General features: G+C 41.3%; 1 protein-coding gene across 2 annotated transcripts in view; it reads left to right on the forward strand.

Annotated features, from left to right (window-relative positions):
- Positions 1 to 24262, forward strand: part of sh2d3ca (SH2 domain containing 3Ca) — a 56781-nt gene that overhangs the window by 27444 nt on the left and 5075 nt on the right. For both annotated transcript variants that reach the window (XM_079365149.1, XM_079365150.1), the window contains 11 exons: positions 14874 to 15002; positions 17252 to 17401; positions 18762 to 19039; positions 19144 to 19221; positions 19958 to 20085; positions 20163 to 20535; positions 22487 to 22616; positions 22778 to 22893; positions 23298 to 23469; positions 23579 to 23690; positions 23795 to 24001. In XM_079365149.1, the coding sequence (XP_079221275.1) occupies positions 14874 to 15002; positions 17252 to 17401; positions 18762 to 19039; positions 19144 to 19221; positions 19958 to 20085; positions 20163 to 20535; positions 22487 to 22616; positions 22778 to 22893; positions 23298 to 23469; positions 23579 to 23690; positions 23795 to 24001 (1873 nt within the window). The remainder of the gene's footprint in view (positions 1 to 14873; positions 15003 to 17251; positions 17402 to 18761; positions 19040 to 19143; positions 19222 to 19957; positions 20086 to 20162; positions 20536 to 22486; positions 22617 to 22777; positions 22894 to 23297; positions 23470 to 23578; positions 23691 to 23794; positions 24002 to 24262) is intronic.

A 24262-nucleotide genomic window follows, 5' to 3' on the forward strand; every position in this document is an offset into this window, starting at 1 on the left:
CAGCCTGTAAAGCTGATTAATCCTTCGCTGTCAGTCACTGATTAATTAAAAAGATGCTGTGTCACAATGTGTGTGTGTATCTATGGTAACAAGGCTACAGCTAAACAGCTTTAATTGAAGTTAAAAATAAGAGGAAGTATCAGCAGCACATTTTGGGTTGATGTGATAAAAAGATGCCCTCAATATTATGTATGTAATTTGAAATATAATAAGCCACATGTTGTTATTATGGAAAACAATTACCTTTTTAATATCCGTCACATTGTCACGTTGATGAACAAATTGCTTTCTATTATAATGTTCCTATTAAAAGCCAATGACAAATGCAGCTTACTGTTTTCATTTTAGCCAACGGGGCCTCTCCACCTCCCACCCCAGCCCCCACTCTCATGTGGGTCCTTCAGCTGCTGCTTCCTCGCTCTCTGTCCTTTTCCTGTTTAACTGCATTGGAGTAATGCATTGTGGGTTTGTGGTTTTCCCATCACACCTGTCACTGTTAAGATAAATGGTGCTAGTATGGACGGTAATGGCACAGGCTTGCGGTTAAATGGCAAGTAAGGATTGGATGTGTGTGTGTGTGTGTGTGTCTTTTGTGTGCATGATTGGTTGCAATATACGTTGAAATTCATGCACGCGTGTCTGCACCTGGACAATCAAATGACAAATGTGTGTGTGTGCGTGTGTGTTAAAAGAAGATGGTTAGTATTGATGAGCCCTGAGACCTTCCATCCATCAGTGTGAAGACCTTTTACCCCAAAAAGGCTGCAAATTAGCCATTAATGGGTCAGTCCAGGATAGAGGAGGATGACAGCGAGTGGCATAGGCCTCAGGGCTAATTGTGCGTGTGTATGTGACCGAGCAGCTGTGTCCAGATCAAGCTTGTATAGAGGTGTTAGTTTTTGTATGTGGATCCCAGTGAAATCTAGTTTAAAATAACATTTTTCCAGTTTTCTGACATTCATGATCCCCCACAATTCTCTCTCTCTCTCTCTCTCTCTCTCTCTCTCTCTTTCTTTCTACTCCTCTCAGCTGCCAAAATAAAAGGTTAGATTTGTGTTTCCAGCTGAGTGAATAAACTGCCCAGAGCATCATTCAGCCATCCCAGTGGGTCTTGGTTGTCATAGACACTAATGGCTCCTATTCCAATTAAAGACAAATAGACGATAGTCTTCACTGTGGGGGGAATGTTGAGAGGACCCATCCAAATCAAAGTTTAAACGTGACAAGTTTTAGTATTTTTTTCTGAAATAATGAAGAAAATAGCAAAACATGATTAAATGATGAAGGGGGAGCTTCACAATAGAGCCTTGGTTTTTTATAACTAACATTCTGGGTCTTTCAAATCACCTATTAGAATATTATTTTATTTTATTTATTTTTTTACATTTGGGCTCTTATCAAAGACTGTATAACAAATGGAGTGCAGAAGATTTCGCCTCATGCCGATGAATCGCTTCTTCTGCTTTGTTAGGATGAGCGCCACTTGAAATGATGCCTCAGTTGCCATGTTTGCCTTCTTCGTCAGCTCATCCCCCTTTTCAGTTTGTGGTGTGCTGCCCAAAGGGAAAATTAGCTTCTTCCAAAACGTAGTCTGACGTTCTGTGTTACATCTTTCCACCCTGTTTTTTCTTGGCATGGCAACTTTCGGTGTCCATCATAGATAATGGCTAAACAGGTTTGCTAATAGCACTAACTCCTCACTGTAGCTGAAATACAGCAGTATATGCTGATCAGACATGGTGAGTGATTAAAAAAAAATGCTAAAACATAACTGAGAGCAATTAAAAGGAGAATTTATAGACCTATACCATAAAGGTTGATGATTTGACCGAGCTGTTATTGAAGCTTTCTTTCAATTGTAAGTTAAGTATGTCCCTCAATTTGGGTAGTCTAAATTGTATGAACAGGAATTGAATGAATGATCCTGGTCACAAAAGAAATGGTTTGTTTAATTCCTTAAATATTCAAATCTACAGTTTCTACATTACCTTCTCCCCCCCCTGCCTGTAATGCTTCTCTCCTCCCTTCTTCTCCATCCATCTCGCTCTCGAGTAAGAGAGCGAGATGGATGTGTGTTACTGTGTTTTACTGATGGCATACAGTATTGCACTATGTTGTTTTATTTCAACACACACACACACACACACACACACACACACACACACACACACACACACACACACACACACACACACACACACACACACACACACACACACACACAAGCAGCTGAGGGTATTGGTGTGGGAGAGAACACAGAGAGGGGAATGATATGATGTGTGGTCGAGAGGATGACAGGTGAGAGCAGAGAGAGAGAGAGAGAGAGAGAGAGAGATGAACTGACAGTGGAGAGATGAAGTGAGCGACCGACATAGTCGATGATCAAGAGAAGGCATGAAGGAGGATTTTTAGTTGAGATATACACCCAAGGAATGCAATAAGAGTTAAGACAACACACGATGGAGTATAATGACGGGATGAAAGAGATCCTATTTAGAGAGAAGAGGTACAATAAACGAGGTACCAATTATTGAGGATGCCAGTTAGAAAGGAAAATGAGACAACTGGCTTTACTGTTCAGTCTGAGGAGCAATCAAGTTAAGAGGTAAAAAAAACAGCTTATAGAAGCAAAAAAGGTGCTGAGAGGGGAGAGTTTACCCAGAGAATGAACCTTTAAAAAGTGTTGAAAATACAGCAGTGAAGTAACAGAAAGCTATATGATGAGTCAGATGTGTTTACATTTTAGGTGTCTATAAATTGCACTGCAGTGAGGGAGAAGCTCAGTATGAGAGGCAGAGGAAGCCAGATGGACCACCATTTTTTTCCTACTGCTTTATAATAAATAATAAATAGATTTTCACCATGTCATTGCCCAGTGTGTATTATGAAGCAGCTAACATGATGACTATCTCATCATCAATCTATTATTATATTTCTGGGCCTTTGTAGTCATAGGACAGCAGAAGAGAGACAAGAAATGTTGGGAGTAAAGAGTGGAGGATGACGTGCAGCAAAGGGCCGAGGTCAGTTTCAAACCCACATCCGCAACAGTGAGAACTACAGCATCTGTACAGGAGGTGCCTGACATTACTGCCAGACTGTCTGCCGCCCCATGCAACCTTTTTCTGTCAGAAACACAATTCAAGTGCCCCATCTAGATGCTGCTGCAACAGTGGGAACACCGTGTTCTCAACATTTCATGAATTCTTTTTCTTTTTTTTTAAAAGATTTTTTTTGGGGTGTTTTCTAACCTTTATTGTAGAGGAGGACAGTGGATGGGGTTGAAAAGTGGGGAGAGACATGCGGGAGGGACGCCTCAGGCCAGAGGCGAGCCCGGGCCACCTGCACAAGGACTGTGCCTCAATACATGGGGAGGCGTGCAGTGCCACTGCGCCACATGAATTTTACTTAGCAAGGTGCAGTGTGAGGGTTTGAATAAACCTCTCTGGTTCTGTAGTTGGCTGCCATGGTGCTGTGTGACAATTTAAAAATGTCATTAACAAAATCAATATTATCTACACAACGTCAACTTGATTCCTTAATAGCCTAAGGGTGCTTTGTGTTTTGAAGGTATTGACCACTAGTTGTGCTATAGAACAATTTGAAGTACATACAGTACATGTGAGTGACGTGCACATGGAAAGCAAGGTGTTGGTGTTGGAAACTGATGCCAATTTGGCAGTGCAAAAAAACACCAAAACTGCAGTTCCTTGAGTGTTTACTCGAGTCTGGCTCAATAAGACCTGGCTGTCCAATGAACAACCCAAATTAAAATGCCCAGATTGACAGCAGAAATAAACATGTTTACAGTCTGGTTCAAATCAACAAATTTGATCAGAATATTTAATGTGTTTATTGGCACACATCTGTAATGGGATGAATATTTTATCACTCATCTGTTTTGATTTTATGAAGCACAAGAGTTATTTATAATTCATGATCTGGCTGCCAGCGACTTGCTGTAGCTGTTTGCTAATTGGCTTACTTCACTTGGTAAGGTTGACCACAGGTTAGGTTCAGACAGCTTTTCCAATATGTCGACCAACATTGTTGGACTTCAAAACTGTGTGTCAGAATCCAATAGATGACTGGTCTGAGACTATATCCGTTTTTATACAGTCTATGGGACTGCTGATGGTTTCATAGGGAATGACTGTTGGCAGCAAACCATGCAGAATGAAAACAAGAAAGGTCAAGAAGAAGCATGCTAAGCAAACATTGATGCAAGTTTTCAAGACCTCAACGGTACACAATGACTTTTACCAAGTTAAGCTCATTAAAAAATGATTTTTATTCACAAAATAAAATCCACTTTGTACCTTTAAGTCATACTATGTGTCGATTTAATCATGAATGAAAGATTAATTCTTTGAACATAGAATAACCTTAAACTTAAAACCTCCCCTCATTGTTATTGTTTTCAAGGTGTTCACTGTTTCTCCCTAAGCCACACCAACCTGTGACATCACAGTGGAGTTAATGCCATTCTTAATAAGTGTTTCCAACACACATGTACGCACACAAGCACACACAGAGGGCATTCACCCCTGGAGGCAGCTGGATGTGATATAAATATATATCATACTTGAGAAGTATATCCACACACAGAGCAGTGGTGTGCGCTGTCAGTCAGGGTGGAATCAGAGAACAGACCCCCTGGATTGAGTGACAGCTGGTGGACAGGATATGACATACAGATACACTCCCACTGAGATCTAAGACGTACATCTACATCAAATCAGCCCCTCTTTGCTTAGCAAGGCTCCTTCATTATTATTTTAATTAACACTTGTTTTTCCACTCTTTTATTACATATAAAACATAATAAACAAGCGATTATGTCATAGAGTATACAAGACTAAACCTTAAATTGTGACATCATCATTTATTCTTTGTGTAAGTTTCTGGAAGGAGTTGTGCTACAGAAAAAGAAAAAAAAACACTTAAGAGCTGGAAACATAACAACCAAATGTTGTTTTTGTCCTAAATCCTCTGTTTGGCAGAAGCCTGCAGGTCACCACACACTGTAATGTGTGTAAATTTAAAGCATGAGTCATTGTAAGAAAAAACAGACTGTCGGATTGAGTGGGCTGCTGAGCTAATTGTTTACTCTGGTGCTGCTCCATGACTTTGTTTTCAGCTATTGTTGTGGTTTAAGTATTACATTTTAATTAATTTGCAATGAGATTTTGGCAGTCTGGTTCCAGAGTAGTTTTTTTCTGTTAATTAATGTGAAGTCTCGTCAAGCTCAGACCTGATAGGTCAAGTCTTATGTCATTAGTCAGGGTTGAACTTCCTGATCAAAGAACTGGTGAATGAAATATAGAACCCAATCTCACTCTTACACACACACACACACACACACACACATAGACTCACATATACAAACACAATCATATACACAATGCCATGATAACTGCTCCAAACCAGCCATGTTTTCCTCTTCAGTACACACCACTGCACATGACAGAGCAAAGCACACATGGGACACATTAACCTCTCTCTATCACTCACACACACCCACACTCACACACATTTCTCCTCAGGGAAACACCAGCTGGGGCATGCAGAGTATGGTGTTTCCATGGCAACTGCATCTATAGGTGTGGCATTGCTGAGTCGACAGGAAAGGGAGTGGGGTGTAAATGTGTGTGTGTGTGTGTGTGTGTGTGTCATTTGTAGTCTGGTAGTGTTCTTTATTTTATTTTATTAAGGATATGTTACATGGAAATCTTTCCATCCATTTAAAGCTGCATTTGCAGTCTTTCCATGTTACGAACAGATAACGGAGATTTGCAGACAAACCTTCTATAGACCTACTCTCCCTCTCCTGTTTCTGTTAGCTGCATGCACATTTTTATGCAGTACATGTCATAGATTTAAACTTATAAAACGGGTCTTGTTTCTAATGTGTTCTAGAGTTTGTAAAAGCTCCTGGCACAGTTCAAGAACATCAGTTTAAAAAAACAAAACAAACGACTGGCCCTTTAAAACATCACGTCCGTGTATCTAATGTTTGTTTGTAACAATGACTGGTTAAAAAAACACTTTTTTCTAACATTAGACATTTTTTAGTTGGACGGAACAATTAAGTGAGTCTTTGTCTAAAAGATACCTTAATCTCTTTGCTTTCATATTTTACCAGCGATGTATAAAAAAGCAACCTCCAAGGACTTTAAGTATTGACATTTACATTCTTTTCACAACAGTTTGACATTTGACTTGTTGACCAACATGATGATACTTTTTACTGGATGACTTTTCACTTTTATCTACAAATATGTAATGAAATCCACATACTTACCACACATACAGATTAAGATTTTTGTAGAATCCTGATTGATCCAACATGATGTTACATGACATTTTCTGTCTCGTTCAAACGGGGTACTTCTTAAAAAAACAGTAATGAGATCAACAATCGTGTTAAAACGTAAAAAGAAAATCAATTATCTGTTATTATAAGCAGCTGGTTGAGGTCATTTGTTTTCAACCTTTTAAACTAAAAAATCTAGCTTTGACTTTGTCACCCACTCTCCCCCATTAAGTCACTGGGCAAGTCAAGACTAAGATCGACAATTTTTTTGTAATTATATGCATAATTAACAACAACACAACATTGCTAAAAAGCTTTGTCCTTTGCTGCAGTAATAAACTATAGTTACAATCCATTGCGGTTATCTGTATCAATGCTAAATTCTGACTTACAGACTACACGCGTCATCAGTGTACCTCGAGCTCTGTCATGCCTATTTTTACCTGCATGAACACTTGTTTCTCACATTCCGTCTATGTATTCATGATACTTTTCTGGGTTTTGTTAGTTTTGCTCATTTGTATGTGGCTTGAAAAGGAGGTTTGTGGATGTGAAGAAGCTTTGTGGGAATAGATTTTTACTCCCCTTGCAATTGTGTGTTTTTATGTGTGTAAGACATGAGGCATGGTGTTTTGCCTAAAGGCCTGCTTAGCAGAGAAAGCGCAGGTCAGTAGGCGAGGGAGAAGATGTGCAGTTAGGAGGTGAACTTCACAGTCAGACATCATTAAAGTCTTCTCGGCTCCTCTGTGTGGACGCGTGTGTGGACGTATGTGCTACTGTTTCCCCTCTTGTTCTTGTGAGTGGGGATAAAGAACAGCTCTTTTTTTTCTATTTCTGTGTCGTCTGGGTTGCTTTATTTCTTTAGGTTTTTCGCTCATTATCATCTCCATTGGTGCTGTGAAATGCACACAGTCAAGTTTTTATAATAGGACGAGATAAATGAGGTCGAAAGACACATTACAATTCACAGGATTGACACAGTTGTGAAAAGATAGTGAAATAAACAAAAGCAGACTCACTCATGCTGTACAGACACATGCATTCAACCTGATAAGTCAGCTCATCGTCTGCATCACACTTCCCTTTCCTCTCAGTAATGGTCTTTTGATCATAGTGCTGATAGATGTTGCTCATCAAGCTGTTTAAAAAGGAAAAGAGACAGAGACAGAGCTTTCCAGTTCGAGCCTGAAAAGAGCAAAACAAAGTGATTCACCGAGGGAGAGACAATAAAATATATGACTAGTGGAGTCAGCAGGGATGGAGATGGAGAGAGATAAAGACAGATATGTTTACAGTTTTGGATAAGATACATCTTAAAGGATCATGATATCTATTGAGGCAGATTGTAGTTAAAAAGCTGTTCCTTTGATTCTATTTTCATTAATTGAGTATATATTACTTTTACCAGTGGTGAGAAACTTAGCAAGAGCTCTTTGACCAAATGTGCTGAAAAGAAGCAAAGGATTTTCCCGCACTGCGCTTAAGTGCAAAAGATGATTCTTACAGACATTTTGGGTCGACTGAACACAAGGGTTTCATTTCCGTTTGAGATGAAGACAGTCTTAACACAAGTTAATATTTTCAGTTCCAAAATAACCCATTTAGTTTAATGATTAAACTTCTCGTCATTTCTCTCGTTGCTCTTGAAACGTAAGTAATGGCCAGAACAGAAAAGGGCAAATTGCACAGCTAATGGAGAGAAGAGAGAACCCATGCAGTGCAGAGCTGCACTGTGCTTCCCAGATCTCAGTGGGAGTGTATCTGTATGTCATATCCTGTCCACCAGCTGTCACTCAATCCAGGGGGTCTGTTCTCTGATTCCACACTGACTGACAGCGCACACCACTGCTCTGTGTGTGGATATACTTCTCAAGTATGATATATATTTATATCACATCCAGCTGCCTCCAGGGGTGAATGCCCTCTGTGTGTGCTTGTGTTGGTAGGAAACACTTATTCAGAATGACAGTAGAAGGTCACTGTTAAGAGTCTTGTATTTTCATTCTGTCTCTTCCCCAGTCGTCACTCTCTCTCTCTCTCTCTCTCTCTCTCTCATCTGAAGACACTACAGCTGGTTTTCTGATGTCTGATCTCATGACATATCAGTGCTGCCTTTTTCCCAATGTTCTTTTTTCTTCTATGTATTTTTATCTTTTAAGAAAATGTGCCCCATCAATGAAATGCAGTTTTTGGTTACCTCCAAAAAGGGGCGGAGCCTATGTTGAATCTGTAGTTCGAAGCTTATACAATTTGACACTATACCACCAAAACTTATAAAAATAAAAAGTATAAAATATAAATACAAAGTTTAGTCAGCTCATTGTACAAGCTAAAACTTTATTTTGTGGACTGACGTTCGTCTATGAGCTGCAGAGTGAAGACCCATAACTAATGGGAAGACCTTAGCCAACATTGCTAACGAGCTAATCTGTTATCTTAAAGCTGTTATTACTCAATTTTCTACAATACTTCACTGGATGTGGTTTGACAATGTTGTGAAAAGAATAGGACGTTTAAAAAAAAATCTTTTAGAAGGAATTAATTATTGATGGAATTATTGCAGTGGCATTGAGCTGTGTCCTTATAATCTAAAACTTTCTTGAATAAGTCTTTTGAAGGACAACTCGCTCATTTAAGAACCTAAGGGACAACTCTGTGAAGGGCAGACAAGACATTTTTACTTGCACTGAAGAAACCAGTTTTCAAAGTAAAAGTTACACAGTATGAGTGAGTAAAGATGTATAAGATGGTTGATAAACAATCTATGAATAATTTTCTTTTATTTTTTAGATACAGATGCACTTCTTACACTACAAGAGGACAAGTAAGCAAGGCTATCAAAACGTGGCATAGTTCAGACAGCATTACCACCCATCCTAAGCTTTTCTAGTATTCTTACTTTCGTTTACTCTGGTACAAAATCAATTTAACACACATACCACCCACTCCCAATTATAAGCCATATTACTTCCTTATTTTTACATTCAGCACATTGTTTGTTATCTAACACATATAAAATACTGAATCTATACTTTAGTTTTCTTTATTGCATCAGGGAAGTTTCAGTGACTTTGATTTAATGCCATTCGGCCCTTTAAAAGTCTAAACAATGAAGTCTGATGTTACCAGCGCTCCCTCTAATGCTCATATCATATTACATGTGTGTTGGACAGCATTATACTCGTGTGAAGCAGCGCGAATGTAACAGTGGAATCCGACTGGAGGGCACAGAGTGATTATAACGGTCTGGAGAGCAGTGATATCAGCCACAATAATACACAAAACCCCTTAAATTTAGCGTGTGTGAGTTCGTGTGTGTGTGTGTGTGTGTGTGTAATAGAAGATAGGAAGATACAAGGATCCTCATTCAGTAATCCTGGTCTCTTTCCCCCCAAAAGACAGGGGACATGGGATGGGGGGATGGGAGAGCAGAGGGGGGTAGAGAGAGAGGGAGTGATAGAGAAACAAGATCAAGGGATAGAAAGGTTCTTCCAAACTGACCCCTGATCCTAAAACGCGTGTGCTTGTGCTTGTGCTCGTGTGTGCACAAATGACCGACCAAGAGGTGGGTCCCCCAGCCCTGCCCCCCCCCCTCTGCCACCCCCACTCAGGGCGTTTCTATGACAACGGGGTTAGAGGCTGGCCCCACAAGCTGAAAAAAAAAAAGATGATGCGTTCTGGCATGAGCTGAGCTCTATGAGCTGCAGTCCTTTAGAACACGTTCCTTTCTTTTCCTGCTCATTATTCCCCCCTCTCTTTTTTTCACCTTGTATCCTTGCCAGTGTAAAGCAGAGCCTTCATTTTGTTCCCTGCATGTTTTTAAACTTGTCATTAATTATCTTCTGTTTCATTTCTCACTCATGTATACCTGCTCTCGTCTGAGTTTTTTTTTTTTTCGTATTTTGTAATCTGCATCCGTTTTAATTGTGGTACTCGTCTTCTTGTGCTTTTGCCTCAAGAATTAGTAAACAAACTAGTCCACACACAAACAACAGCATGCTGTTAACGCTGTACCCAACAGCGCCGTGCATTGTAAATACCTGTGGCTGTGTACATCAAACACATGCAGTGATGAGGAGGGTTCAGTCCAAAAATGGTTACTTTCAGTTTCATCTTGCTGTTTTCCCAATTAAAACAAAAAATTTGCAAAACATTTAAGCGTGAAGACTGAAAAATAGATAAAAGATATGAAATTCAGCATAAAAAAAGATAACAAAACCAGAACACACACACACACACACACACACACACACACACACACACACCATATTTTGAAAGAAAAAAAACCCTGTGTGTTTGTGTGAGAATAATATTATGTATAAATATGTGCATACATTTCGGATTTCTCCCCATTATCATCCCTTTCATTTATTTTCCTTTTTGATGGTCGCTTTTTTTCCCCACCCACTGATGTTGAGCGATAGCAAGGTCAATTTTCACTCAGGGAGGGTAGTGGTGATGTCATCAGACGAAGCCATCTAATTGGTTTTGAGGAATAACAGCTTTAGTGCCTGTTGGTGTAAATTAGATGATGGATTACACTATGGTGTTATATATAACTCACATTCACACATGTGCACACACTGTGGTGTTATATATAACTCAAATTCACAGATGTACACACCCCGAGAACCTCCAACTAGGATAGCCCTGAGTCCCCATCTCCCAGCACCCCCAGCACCCCCACAATCTATTTAACTCTAAAGGGTTTTAATATGTTTTGGGATTAAATGTACTTTGGTACCTTGATGTTCCTTTCAAGCTTACCCACACAAATAACGCACAGCCTCACCCATTTTTTTTCTTTTATTAATAGTTTCACTAAATTAGAGCAAACATATGAGCACACTCCTAAATGGATGATTGCACACCCACTTACATCCTGCATGTGCACAAATGCACACACCAATCACTTCCTCTCTCTTTGCCTCCCTGGGGAAGCAAAGTACTGCATCAGCTGCTAAATTGTCCAAACTCTCTCATCTGCTAATGGGCTACCTGTCTTCCTTCGAGTCTGCCTCTCTGTCTGCGGTAATGAGTTTCTGTCCGTCTGCCTGCCTGCCTGCTTGCCTTCCTGAATGTCTGATGCCTTGTCTCTATGCGTGCTGGTTGACTGTTTCTGCTGCCCGTCTGCCTCTTGGTTCACCTCTCTGTCGGACTCTGTGTTTTGATCTGACAATCTGTCGCTCTGTCTTGCTGCTGTGTTGATGAATCCCCTCTCATGTTAACACTGTTGGTCTGCACATATCTTTCATGGAAATTCTGATCACGTGTTTATATGGCGCTGAAACTAGAGGAGAAAGAGACAATGGATAAAGAAGGGAGTGTGCTAATATCCATGTTTGTATTTCAGTATTTTCTCTGTTGCTACAGTTTAAAAATCGTGTTTTTCGGGGCGTTTATGCATTGATTAGAGAAGACAGTGGATAGAGTAGGAATTGGGGAGAGAGAGTGAGGAATGACAATCGGGAAAGGAGCTGCAGGTCAGACTTGAACCCAGGCCACCTGCTCGCAGCACTGCAGCATCTGTTCTCATGTAACTCAGTGCACAAACAACACTTCAGACTGCGGTCTCTTTTAACAGACCGATGTTGCTTGCGAAATAGTTTCGACATTCATTGCGTGCACATGTGTTTGCCCATCTACTTGTCACCCTTGCTGCTCTGTTTATCATGAAACACACTATAAACATGCCATACAACGTGTCAGGGTTTTTGATGTCTGTTGAAGTGTAAAATGTTCCAAAAACAGTTGGAAGAGGAGGAGGAGGCTGCGCTTCAGAGAGGGTTCAGCATAAACGGCAAAAGTGTCCAAATAATATATCAAGGTTGCACTTCCTGTTAAAAAGTACGAGTAATCCTGAATAATCGGAGCACAGAGTATAATGTCATCATATCGAAAAACATGCCTCAGCACCCGAGTAAAGAAAAGTAAACGTTAGCATCTAATAATCCAACTGCTGTACAACATGAACACCAGCTTCAGGAGTACATGTTCTTTTCACATACGACTACAAATAAACGTGTAACATCCAACACACCCACATAAATGCTTGGCAGTGGATATAATGCTTATTGATTACTAACATAACAGAGTGATGGGTAATAATGTTGCTCACATAGAGCCGTTTCTATCCTTTATACTCTCCATGCTCGCCTAAGATGCATGGTTATTGTTTTTTAAGTTGTGTTTGTGGCGTGGGAACGCCATTTGAACATATTGTCCATCATATAAATTCAGAAACAGTGGCCTTTACGGGAGACACTCCTCCTGACGCACGCTCTCACCAAAACCAAATGAAGTATTTCAAGTTGCGAGCGCATGTTGGAGACTAGTTATGTCGTGCTTGTGAAGTGTCTATGAGAAAGGGAAGTTCCTGAAAATGTCAGAGCCTAATGTGGATATGGCAGGGGCTATGATATGTTGGTATGGAAAGGTCTCGTCTTATTGCAAAGAGCAGCGTACATCTTGCACATACTGTATCTGCCATTGTGTATCCCTTTTTTTTTGTCTGTGCCTTTTACCTCCAACGCTATAAAGGATTTTCCTGTTCTCTTTTATTCGCACCTCTTTCGTGCCTCCTTTTGTTCTTTTTCGTAACAGAATCCATCTGCCATTACGACACAGCGTCTCTGGAGTCGAGTCACAGGAGTGAACAGGCGTGCGATATGTACCCAAGATGAATTTCTCTGCAGTCTTACCGTGCGGTAGATTCAGAATGATAGAAGCGTGATGCTGGCGAAATAGTGTGCGATTGACGGATACGTCCTGTGCTTCCACTCATATGCCAGAATGCAATCCCTCTTTTTCCTGCACCGCTCCTTTATTGTCTGTTCATTTCTGCCTTACACTCTCAACAAGTCCCCTCTGATGTCAGCCTATTTCGTGAACCATATCATAAATAGAGCCCCACTGACATTTCAATTTTCCCCGTAACCCTTCATATATATGTACCAACACACACACACACACATAGACTGACACGCGTATATGCACAAAGTTCATCTCAGAGCATCAGTTCAGTGGTAGACCTCTCCTGGGTTTCCACAGAGACAGGGAAAAGCAATAACAGCACACTTGACCCTTCTGCTCTTTTATTGGCCTCCTCTCCCCCTTGCACTCACACACACACACATATTTACACTCACACACCTCAAATCTAATCTGGGAGAGTGAGCCTCAATGGTGATATTCCTCCGTCTTTCCCCCGGAGGATTAGGGAGGAGAGGCAGAGGAGCAGGAGAGAGGAGGAAGTTAATAATTTCATCTGGCAGCGACCTGGAGATGATAAGATCGATTGTTTGGCTCTTGTAGTCTCCTCATATCACACACACACACATCCACACTCACGCTTGTTTGAGAAGGTGGAGTAACACCGTACAAACACAAATCTTCACACTTTGCCATCCAAGCTCACACTTGCTGCCTCCCTTTGTCTTAACAAGTTACTGCAACTTTTCAGATTGCGAGGGGTGGTGAATGGAAAGAGGAAGAAGAAATGGGAGCTCGAGGGGGAAAAGAAGAAGAAAAAAAACTCCTCGGTGTGGAGGAGAGATTGAAGGAAAATATTAGGAGAAGCGACAAGCTAGCCTTAGTGACAGGGCTGTTTGTGTTTATTTTGGTCTCCAGTCTCATTTCTCCTCATATTGGCAGAGTCGAGATGATTTCCTTCTTCGCTGTTTATTCCTGTGTGGGTTACTGTGTGCGTTGTGTGTAGTTGTTTATGAACGAGTTTCTGTGTGTGCATGTGTGTATTATGTGTGTCCCCTGTTTGCCTCATCTCAGATCATCTTTCTGAGCGAAAATTTTCCATCACAAGTGGATGGAATGACACGTTCAGGGTCCCAGTGTCAGAGTTCATGTGCGTACAGTTTGATTCTGCTTTCAACAGATCATGGTGTCAATATTGATGTCAATTTTTTTTAATTTTTTTTTAAATCACAGACAGAGGTTTGTTTTCATGTTCTACAACCCAGCTTGTTCCCAAAACAGAAATGTAAAGCTTTCAAATCTGAAACATGATCCGTGTGTTTGTGTGCAGTGTGTGTATTCGGCATCATTGCAGCACAAGCCTTCCTGACTGACCACACTCGCAAGCTAAAGCTCGGTCTCTGCAGAACATGAGAACAATAAGAGATTACTCGAGATGATTTCTGCCTCTTTGTAATCAGGTCAGGGTCAATTGGATTGTTTTGTGTGTGTGTGTGTGTGTGTGTGGGGGGGGGGGGGGGGTGCTTGTTTGGAAGGCAGAACACAGTGTTGCTTCCCTGCAGTGTTGCCTTCTGTAAGGCAGGTGTGTGTTTTTGTACATCTCTGTGTGTATTTGGGTAGAAGGCCTTCTGCTGTAAGGAACATTAGAATAGTACATTATTATTAAACTACTACATAATGTTTTCCTGCACTCAAATTCCTCAAGAATATCAAATTTAAATTGAGATTATGCATCCAATCTATGATGCACATCAGTGTAAAGACTACAATATTTGTAAATAGCCCGGTGCTCTGGCTAATGTTTTGCTATAAAATGTGTGTGTTTTTTTTGTTTTTTTTTTTACAGTTCTCCAAGGAGAAGTACCTGCTGGAGTCACCTCCTGAGAAACTTCGCAAGGAGCTGGAGGAGGAGCTGAAACTAAGCGCTGCTGACATCAGGAGCCATGGCTGGTACCATGGACACATACCCAGAGAGGTAAACACACACTGGGAAAAAAAAACTTTACAGATGATAAAATCTGAGCTCTTCTCGTCTTTTTTTATGTTCTACAATTCATTTGGCAGATGCTTTTATCCAAGAGGATGAAAAATCCTTAAGTAAGAACAACACAGGCAAAGCAGAGAAAACATTGTCAGCAAATGCAAACGATCAGTTTTAAGACCTTTTGGCAGTGTAAAAAAATCTGAGATAAAGTCTGAATACGATGAAGTGCTTTTTATTTTTAATTAGCTGCATTTATCAAAAAACAGAGCTTAATGAGATAAAATACTAAAGTGTGTCTGTGTTAGTTGATGTTCTTCTCAACCATTAGTAAATAGTAAATGGCATTATTAGATGAGGGTGTATTTGTCCAGAGTGTAAGGCTCTGAAAGCACTGTTTAAAGCCGTTTACACACAGAATGACACTGATTAATGAATCCCATCATCTGTCACAGCTCGGCAGAAATTGCTTTAGCGCTCGGAAGGAGGGGAACCTCTGCCAAACAGACAGCTGTGTGTGTCGCTGACGAACGCAATCGAGTTTCACAGCTGGTGACTGAGACACAGATACACAGAGAGACATGCAGTATACACATAGGCGCGCACTCACACATGCACATGTACACCATGCATGCACATGTGGAGGGTGCTCGCTCAGCCTCCTTGTCTTGATCAACCTCTGTGCACACACACACACACACACACACACACACACACACACATGCACACACACATTCACACACACACACACACACACACACACACACACACACTCATAAGCACAGATTCAAATCAGCCATCTGGGAGTCTTTCCTCTTTTTAATTTACATAAAATATTCATTTATTCATGGATTTGCCCCTCATGTAAAGTTGGGGAAACCCTGAGCCCCCTGGTAACCTAAACATTACTTAATGTGACACACTGCCTGTGTGTGGAGAAAGGGATTTTACTTTTTGCTTTTCCAAACGCTTTCACCTCTGCTCATTTCCTTTGTTTAGATTCCTCCTTCCTCTGTTTAAAGACATGATGGGCATTGCTTTTTGTTCCCTTTTAATTCTATTTATCATGTCCCTCTGCTGACTCTCCATGTCACGTGCATGAAGATTAAATATAGTAAAACAAATTAGCGCACGGAACTTTTTTTACAACGCATATAATAGTCAGCAGAACTTTTCCTTGAGCACCAATGTAAACAGGATTTTAATAAACCTGTGTTCTTGTTACTTCTATATTATTTTCTTTTTTTTTGTTCCTTATTATTTTGTTATGAATATACTGTAACAGTCAGCCAGGCCTCCTCTCAATAATTGGCCAAGATGAAAACAAAGAATGAATGGCAATAAGAATAAATATAAAACAATAACAAGTCCTGCCTTTTACGTGTTAAGTTTCTCAGTGAGGTTATGAAATCATAATGTTTTCATAAATGCAGGTATGGTTTGGTGTAGTAAAGCACCACCTTTGAATTCAGTTTAGAAAAGGAGGGAAAAGTGGATCCTGCACTTGGCCTGAGCTTATGACCTGTGTGTATGCTGCCCCCTGCTGGTCTGTATGACACTATGCAAACACTACAGACCTGTGCTGCAGTACAGAGCTTCCCCTATTTCCTCAGTAGAGTAAATGAAACACCCTTCACCTTCTGAAATCATACACCCTTTATCTGCAGATGCTTTAAAATGTGATTCTGCTCAATATGAAATATATCTCCTTGACTTCCTGCTATAAGAGCAATACTTGTGCTCTTCAGTCAGCTCGTCAGTAAACCAGACACAGGTCTGCAGTGTTTGATATCAGGGGGATGGAGAGCCTCAAGCGGCTCTGTTGAGATTGCTTTTCTTGATTGCTTGTTTTGTCAATACATTCAAAAGAACTTTATGCAACAGTGATGCACTCAGTATGAAATATATCCTCACAAAATCACCCCGGCCATTGTTGCCAAAACTTTATCCATCATTGCCAATGCAAACGGTGCACGGCAGAGACAGCTTGGCAGTCAGAGAGATAGTTGTGTTTGTTCAGAAACTGTCTTTAGGCGTTGTTATGAATAATTGTGATTGTCTAAATTCAATTATTCAACAGTCAAAGTGTCAGAAACTAAATATTCACACCCCTGCTGTGAGACAAACTTTGCTTCCAGCTCTTTTGTCTCGTCTTACTCATTTTAAACATTGTCTCTTTTTCTCTCTGTCTCTCTCTCTCTCTCTCTCTCTCTCTCTCTCTCTCTCTCTCTGTCTCTGTCTAGGTGTCAGAGACTCTGGTCGTACGTAATGGAGATTTCCTGGTGCGTGACTCTCTGACCAGTGTGGGTGACTACGTGCTGACCTGTCGATGGGATAATGAGGTGCTGCACTTTAAGATCAGTAAAGTCCTGGTCAAATCCAACGAGACAAAGGTATGTGTTTTAGATTTCTGTTTCAGCACTCGTGATCGTAGTCATTAAGAAGTGATTTCTTAATGACTATTTTTGAAACTTGAAGGGGTCAAACAACAAACCTCTCTCTGAAAGTCTCTTGATAGCTTGTTGCCACATCGGAAGTCATGCCTTTACACAAGCAGCTAATGTAAAGCAGGAAATCCAGATGCATCATTGCCAGTGGGAACGTTAATGATATTTCCTCATGCATATTTTAAGATCACAGAGAAAAGCTCCAATGACTGACAGTAAATTATGGTCATTTAGAATCCAGACATAAAAGATGAACTTCTATGGCCTTCGCAGTTTCAGAAATTGTCAACCATTTCGCTGAATCTCATGACCTCTCAAAGAAGTTTCAGAAAATGTCCCATTTTTGTGAATTAAATGTTTTTTGAGGTTGTCGTTCATCATGACTTTTTACTGTTAGATGGTAAACTCAACCAAATTTGAAGTCATCATCAGTAAGTGGGAGTAAAAAGTGCACAGATATTCCCTATTTCATTCACTAGACTCTGATCTTATAGCTGTTCCTCTACGTCTAAGCCACAGCCTGTGTAAAGAATTCATTGTGTTTTCAACACAGTCGTTACTTGCCTTTCTAGACATGGCAGTATTGCCAAGAGCTTCAACTTCACAATAACACTTGACTTGAATTTTGTTTTATCTACGTCAAAATGATCACTTGTCTTCGTTTGTCCTCCATTCAAGAAACCTATTTACTCATGATGCCCCGACTGATGGATTTGATTATATAGGAAGGCTCATACTCTTTCCCATTTTTTTTGTACAAAGGAGATCCAGTATGTCTAATATCTTTACTGTGAAAACAAGTTTGACGCCAGCAGTGTCTTTAATTCTCCACCATAGTCAGTTTAACTCCAAATGGGCTTCTCAAAATGAACATCATGCTGACTTTAAGAGAGGTTGACACGAGCAATAAAGACCATGGACTTAATTGGAAAATGTTAGGAGGAGGCGGACTTATTTTTTCCATTGGGACTCCTGTTCAGAGTCTCCCCCTGCTGGCCTTTAGAATAAATGCAGGTTTTAGGCAGATAGTGTTGTCCATCCATCTATCCATTATCTATTCTGCTTATGCCTGTTTGGGGTCATGGGAGGCGAGAGCTGATCAAAGTTGTCATTTGGAAGAGGCGAAGTTCACCTTGGACTGGTCGCCTATAAATTGCAGGGTCAGACTGTTTAATAAAAAAAAAAGATATGACACTATGTCCACATCCAGTCTATACTCCTCACAGACAGATATTTGATCATGATGCATCCAATGAGCAACTGGAATGCAAAGCAACAAATGTATTTCTTCTTTCTTCCTCCACAGGTACAGTATGTCCTTGAGTCGGACAGTTTTGACTCAGTCCAGGAGCTGGTGAGGTTCTACGTGGGCCAACGTAAACCTGTCTCCCAATCCAGCGGTGTCCACATCTACTGTCCTGTCAGCAGGACTCTCCCTCTGCGCTACCTGGAGGCCACCTTTGCTCTGGCAAACAGTAAGCAAGGCTCCGCCTACTCGCCCTCGAGTCAGAGAGGAGCTTACATCAAGAGAAGGAGCGTCACCATGACTGACGGGCTGACAACGGAGAAGATGATATCTCACAGGTAAGTGTGAAGGAAAAAAAAATCCTTACTTTTTTTTTGTTTGTTTGTTTTTTCATGATAATTGTCATTATTTCATTCTTGCTCTATGTTACGTTCATAATCAGTGATTCAGACAGTCCAAGTCCAGTTCAGACGCCAGTGGTACCACCAGAACCAGAGCCGGAACCTGTTCCCAACTGCAGGTTGTGTGTGTGTGTGAGATGTGTTGGAGCACAAAACCAGTGTACTTACCTCCCACATCCCAGCGCTCCCCTCACCTCACACTCACCTTAAGCACTTTCCCAAGCCTCGAACCCTCAGAGTGAAAATGCAAACTGACTCGTTCCCTTGGCCACTTCTTCGACGGATCATTCCAGTTTGAAACAGAAACTACAAAGAAGGAGCAGAGAAAAGCGTTGTGTACAGTGGTAATAAATGTCAGCCTCTCAGGGAGTATGGAGAGGAGTTCAACGAGCTGTGAAAACAAGAGGCAAAACCAGAGCCAATGAGACTGAGGCTTTTCAAATGGAAACGATTTATAAGCAGCAATTTGTTTGGGAAGGAGAGTTTAAATATTTTCCAGTAAAAATGTGCTAAAAATAGAGATTATGCAGCTTAATAATAGGAATGCTGTAAAGGGCCAAACTGCACAGCATTCTCTGCTCCTACTTTAAAGTCCTAAAGAAAGTGCCAGCTCAGAAATAACACAAGAATCAGTGTGTGTAACAAAGGACAAACATTGTCAAGGCTGCATCAACGTCTACTCTCCCCACCTCTTCACTTCAATAATGCATCTGTAACACCACTCCTGTCACTGAACTGATCATTTTTGACTCCCTTAAACTGCATCTGTTGTGAGATATCCTTCAGGATCACAGCGTACTTCAAAAGAGTCTCTGCCCGAAGGTTGTAACATCTTTAAAAATGCTGTTTTTGCAGCCCATCGACAATTCACCACCACAAAGACGCAATGAGGAACTGTGCCATGAGCATGGACCAAATTCAGGAGTATCGCTGCACCTTGTCACCTGTTGGGGAAACCCCGCTGTCTCCTGCATACAGTGCAAGTGAGTATCAAAGACAAGCAGACTCGGATACATGAATACGTTTACAAAATGATGTTAAGACTCTTCTCCCGCTGTAGTCACCAGGCAGAGAGCCCACTCAGGCGGGCGGATTCTTGCCGTCATCCCACCATCCCCCGTGATGCGGCGTTCCAGTGACCCTCAGCTCAGCCCCTCGGCATGTGACAACCCACCAGAGCATCCCGCGCATACCTCCCACTCTGCACACTCCTCGCCTGCCCATCATCCTAGCTACAAATCACATTCATCAGAAACGGCGGGAAGCTACTGTGACCTCAGGCCGTGCCCCGCTGGGCCACCTAAACCCCCGACCAAGGGCTACGTGGAGCGATTGCGAGTGGAAGAAAGGAAGCAGAGCGGAGGCAGGGATGACGGAGAGGGGATGTTCAGCGCCCCACAGGTGGAGACAACGTCCTCATTCAGGCCATCTAGGTAAAAAAAACAACAACAACAACACTGAAACACACTTACACACAGGATCAGGCTTCCAACAAAAGCAAGCAACATTCATTTCAGATGACAAGAAATGTATTAAAGAGTCATTCTGAAGTACTCTATTGCATCAAAGGCTTATAGGGTTTCTTGCAGATAGGACAGTTAAACCAATTTATATGCAGAATAGTTGCTGCTGGAAGAGCCATCTTGTACTACAAAGACTAAATATGCATATCGTTATGTTGAAAACAAAAAGAAACGACACAGGCACTTCCCTTTGCATTTACAATGCGCGCTTTGACTCAAAAAGGACTTGACATGGGAGGAATCTGGATTCATCTGACTAGATTTTATTGACCGTTTTCTAAGGCTACTATACATTTGATTAAGTTATTGAAGTCTATAGAGAGAGAGAGAGAGATAGTGTGTGTGTAGGTGTGTGTGTGTGTGTATATGTATATATACACGTACATATATACGCAATATAGGTTATAAAGGCTAATGTATATTAGTATAGGTTATGAAGGCTAATGTAGACTGTTTGCCTCGGAATAGTTAAACATCTTCAAAAAAAAAAAAAAAATCATTTAAAGTAGTAATACACAATGTAAGATGTTTGTGTTCGTTGTCTTAGTTTGAAGAGAAGGACCAGAAACCAGGATGAACATTTGTCCTCTGTTTTGTCTCATTTACTCCACAATCAAGTTTCTGTTAAGTTCAGATTATTTGGCTCTGTGAAAGCTCCTGTTTGAAAGGTCCTAAAGGGACACTAACTGACTAACACAATCAGAGTAAATCACAGGAGCATTACTGCTGTAGTTCAGCTATGACCGCAGACAACATGATGTCACTGGTTCGTGAACCCCCTTTTGAAAGTCCTGACTTTGGCATCTTCAAGTTGTGAGTAGCAGAAAAGAGACCATATTAGGACCACAGGACTATTGTGTATATCTTATCTAAGTCATGCCCTGCTTATTCCTCTCTTATACTTCTTTGACAATAATTAATCAAATCAAAATCCAACTGCTGTATTTTACAAGACTTATCCATTGTAGAAGACCATAAACCCACCAAGAACATGTCTATTGAGTTAAAACAACAATTCACAAGTAGAAGGTTTTTTTCCTTTCTGGTTTCATATAATCAGACTTCCCTTTCTTCTCAGTCTCCCCCTGCTGGCCGTTTGAAGGAACACAGCCATTCCTTGAAGGCTTTTCTTTTCAAACCATAGGCTATAGCTACGACGACATCTTATTACCAATCAACTATAACAGAGAAACTAGAGTCTTAAGTACAGGCAGAGGCCCTGTTGTGTAGCTTCTTGCTTAGTTTCTACGACTGCGCATCATAATCTCTCTGTAGTTAGGCGGATGTGTTTAAAGATCACTAAAACTGCTGAAGCTTTGTGAGAGAAGGCATGAATGTAGGAGCATCTTGAACCAGGCTCTGTAGCATGGGTTTGAGTGAGCAGAGACTCAAAAACAGATTTGAGCAAACAGCTGTTAATCTTGTGAGAAGCAGCCCAAGGGCAGACTTTGTGCTGCGGTTTGAGACACAGCCGTACTATATTGGGCTTACTGTGCCATGGGAGGACACTGCAGATGAAGCCTGTGCAAAGGAAATGGTCAGGTACGCCGAGTCTGCTGAAGCGATGGAGCAGGAAGTAGCTTTGGACATTTCAGTCTCCCCTGTGAAATGTTGGTGAAAATAAAAAAATGCCACATGAAGAATATTTACAATGCCTATGGATTGTTTGATTTCATTGGCTGTTGTGGAGGGAAATGTGACCAAGAAAAAATCTTTACGTTTTGTGTGTTAAAAGAGTGCTACTTTCTAAACCTTAAATTAAAATAACCTAATAAGAAAAAAAAAGCCCTCTTGTAATCCGTGCCAGTGCTCATACCGTCTCTGTTGCGCTCATTGTAATATGGTGTAATCTCTCGTGCAGGTACGAGTCTCGCCTGATGCCAGCTGAGAATAAACCTCTGGAGATGTCGGTGCTGAAGAGAGTCAAAGAGCTGCTGGCAGAGGTGGACGCAAGAACTGCAGCTAAACACATCACCATGGTGGACTGCACGGTATACAGACAAACACACTCACGCACGCACACGCGAATGCCAACATGACCAGATATTTATACACAAATACAAATACCGCACACACACACACACACACACACACACACACACACACACACACACCATAAGTATAACTAATCTCCGGTTTCTCTCTTGGACAGGTGGCGAGAATATTAGGCGTAACCTCAGAGATGCAAAGGATGATGGGAGTGTCCTCAGGGTTGGAGTTACTGACACTACCACATGGACACCAGCTAAGACTTGACCTACTAGAGAGGTACAAACGTGCATTTTTTCTTCTTCTTCTTTCTTCCTACATCACGGACTGACGCTTTTATTAATTTAGCTATTGATCGCATGTCCTCTCTTGTTCTTCTTCCCCACGATCTTTGCTCCCTTCTCTGCTCTGTTCTGACCTCCTGCTGATGTGTCATCGTCTTTCTCACACATTCTTCTTATTTAAAGCTAACTTGATCAAATCTGAGTTTGAGGCGTCAAGCTGTGCGCTGAAGCTTTGAATGGCTGGTAAAACTTTTCCTACAATTTGAAAAAGTATTTGGAGCAATACATTTTTCATCAAAACCTCAAAACTCTTCCCCTTCATTCTTTTCTTCTCTATCAGCAGCAGATATTCTGTTTCGTTTAGAATCTTTTGTTGAACAGCGTTATGTCCTCTCTTAGATTCTACACCATGTCGATCATGATGGCGGTGGACCTGCTGGGCTGCACAGGGAGCACTGAGGAGAGGGCCGCCCTGCTCCACAAGACCATCCAGCTGGCAGCAGAGCTCAAAAGCAGCCTGGGCAACATGTTTGGCTTTGCTGCTGTGATGAGAGCCCTGGAGCTGCCACAGGTAAGACTGATCAAAGTTCCATTCAATTGCAGGAAAGGTCCAAGTTTCGAATGTCTTTTCTTAATCAAATGTATTCTTGATCTGTTTGTCGTATCGTTTATTTCTTTAGATTTCCCGCCTGGAGCAGACGTGGGTGACATTACGCCAGAGACACACAGAGGGCGCTATTCTGTATGAGAAGAAACTCAAACCTTTCATGAAGAATATGAACGATGGCAAAGGTGAGATCCTGATCTTCATGGTTTGTATAGGTTTGCTAAAAAAAAAAAAAAAAAGATCTAATGTGTAAATGTGTTTCCAACTCAAAACGTTCCTTTTCTTTCAGAGTCAAGTGCTCTGTCCAACACCTCCTTCCCCCATATCATTCCTGTCCTGTCCCTATTGGAGCGAGGCATGGCTGTCGGGGAGACTCTGGAGCCCTGGGAGAGCAGTGAGGTCGGAGTCGACGTCGTCATGTACCACCTAGAGGCGGCCCGTACCATCGCACATCACGGGGGAATCTACAGAAACAACACAGAGACCAAAATGCAGGGTGAGACCACGAAGAGGCTTTAGAAGCATGAACCTTCTGCTCATGCTTGCACTGTTGCTCTGTGTTTGGCGACGTCCGTCTGTTTTGGTAACATTTCCTCCTTTGCCTGTACATCCTAACAACTTTATGAACATACTGTGCTTCGACGACAGCGATAACTGACTGAACAGAAACATGCACATGGTTCTAATTGCTAAAGTAAATGTTGCTTTAACCTGATTTCAGTGTATCAGAATGTAGATGATAGAGCAGTGTTGAAAG

The sequence above is a fragment of the Symphodus melops genome (genome assembly GCF_947650265.1).
Source record: "Symphodus melops genome assembly, chromosome: 16".
Classification (NCBI taxonomy): Eukaryota; Metazoa; Chordata; class Actinopteri; order Labriformes; family Labridae; genus Symphodus; species Symphodus melops.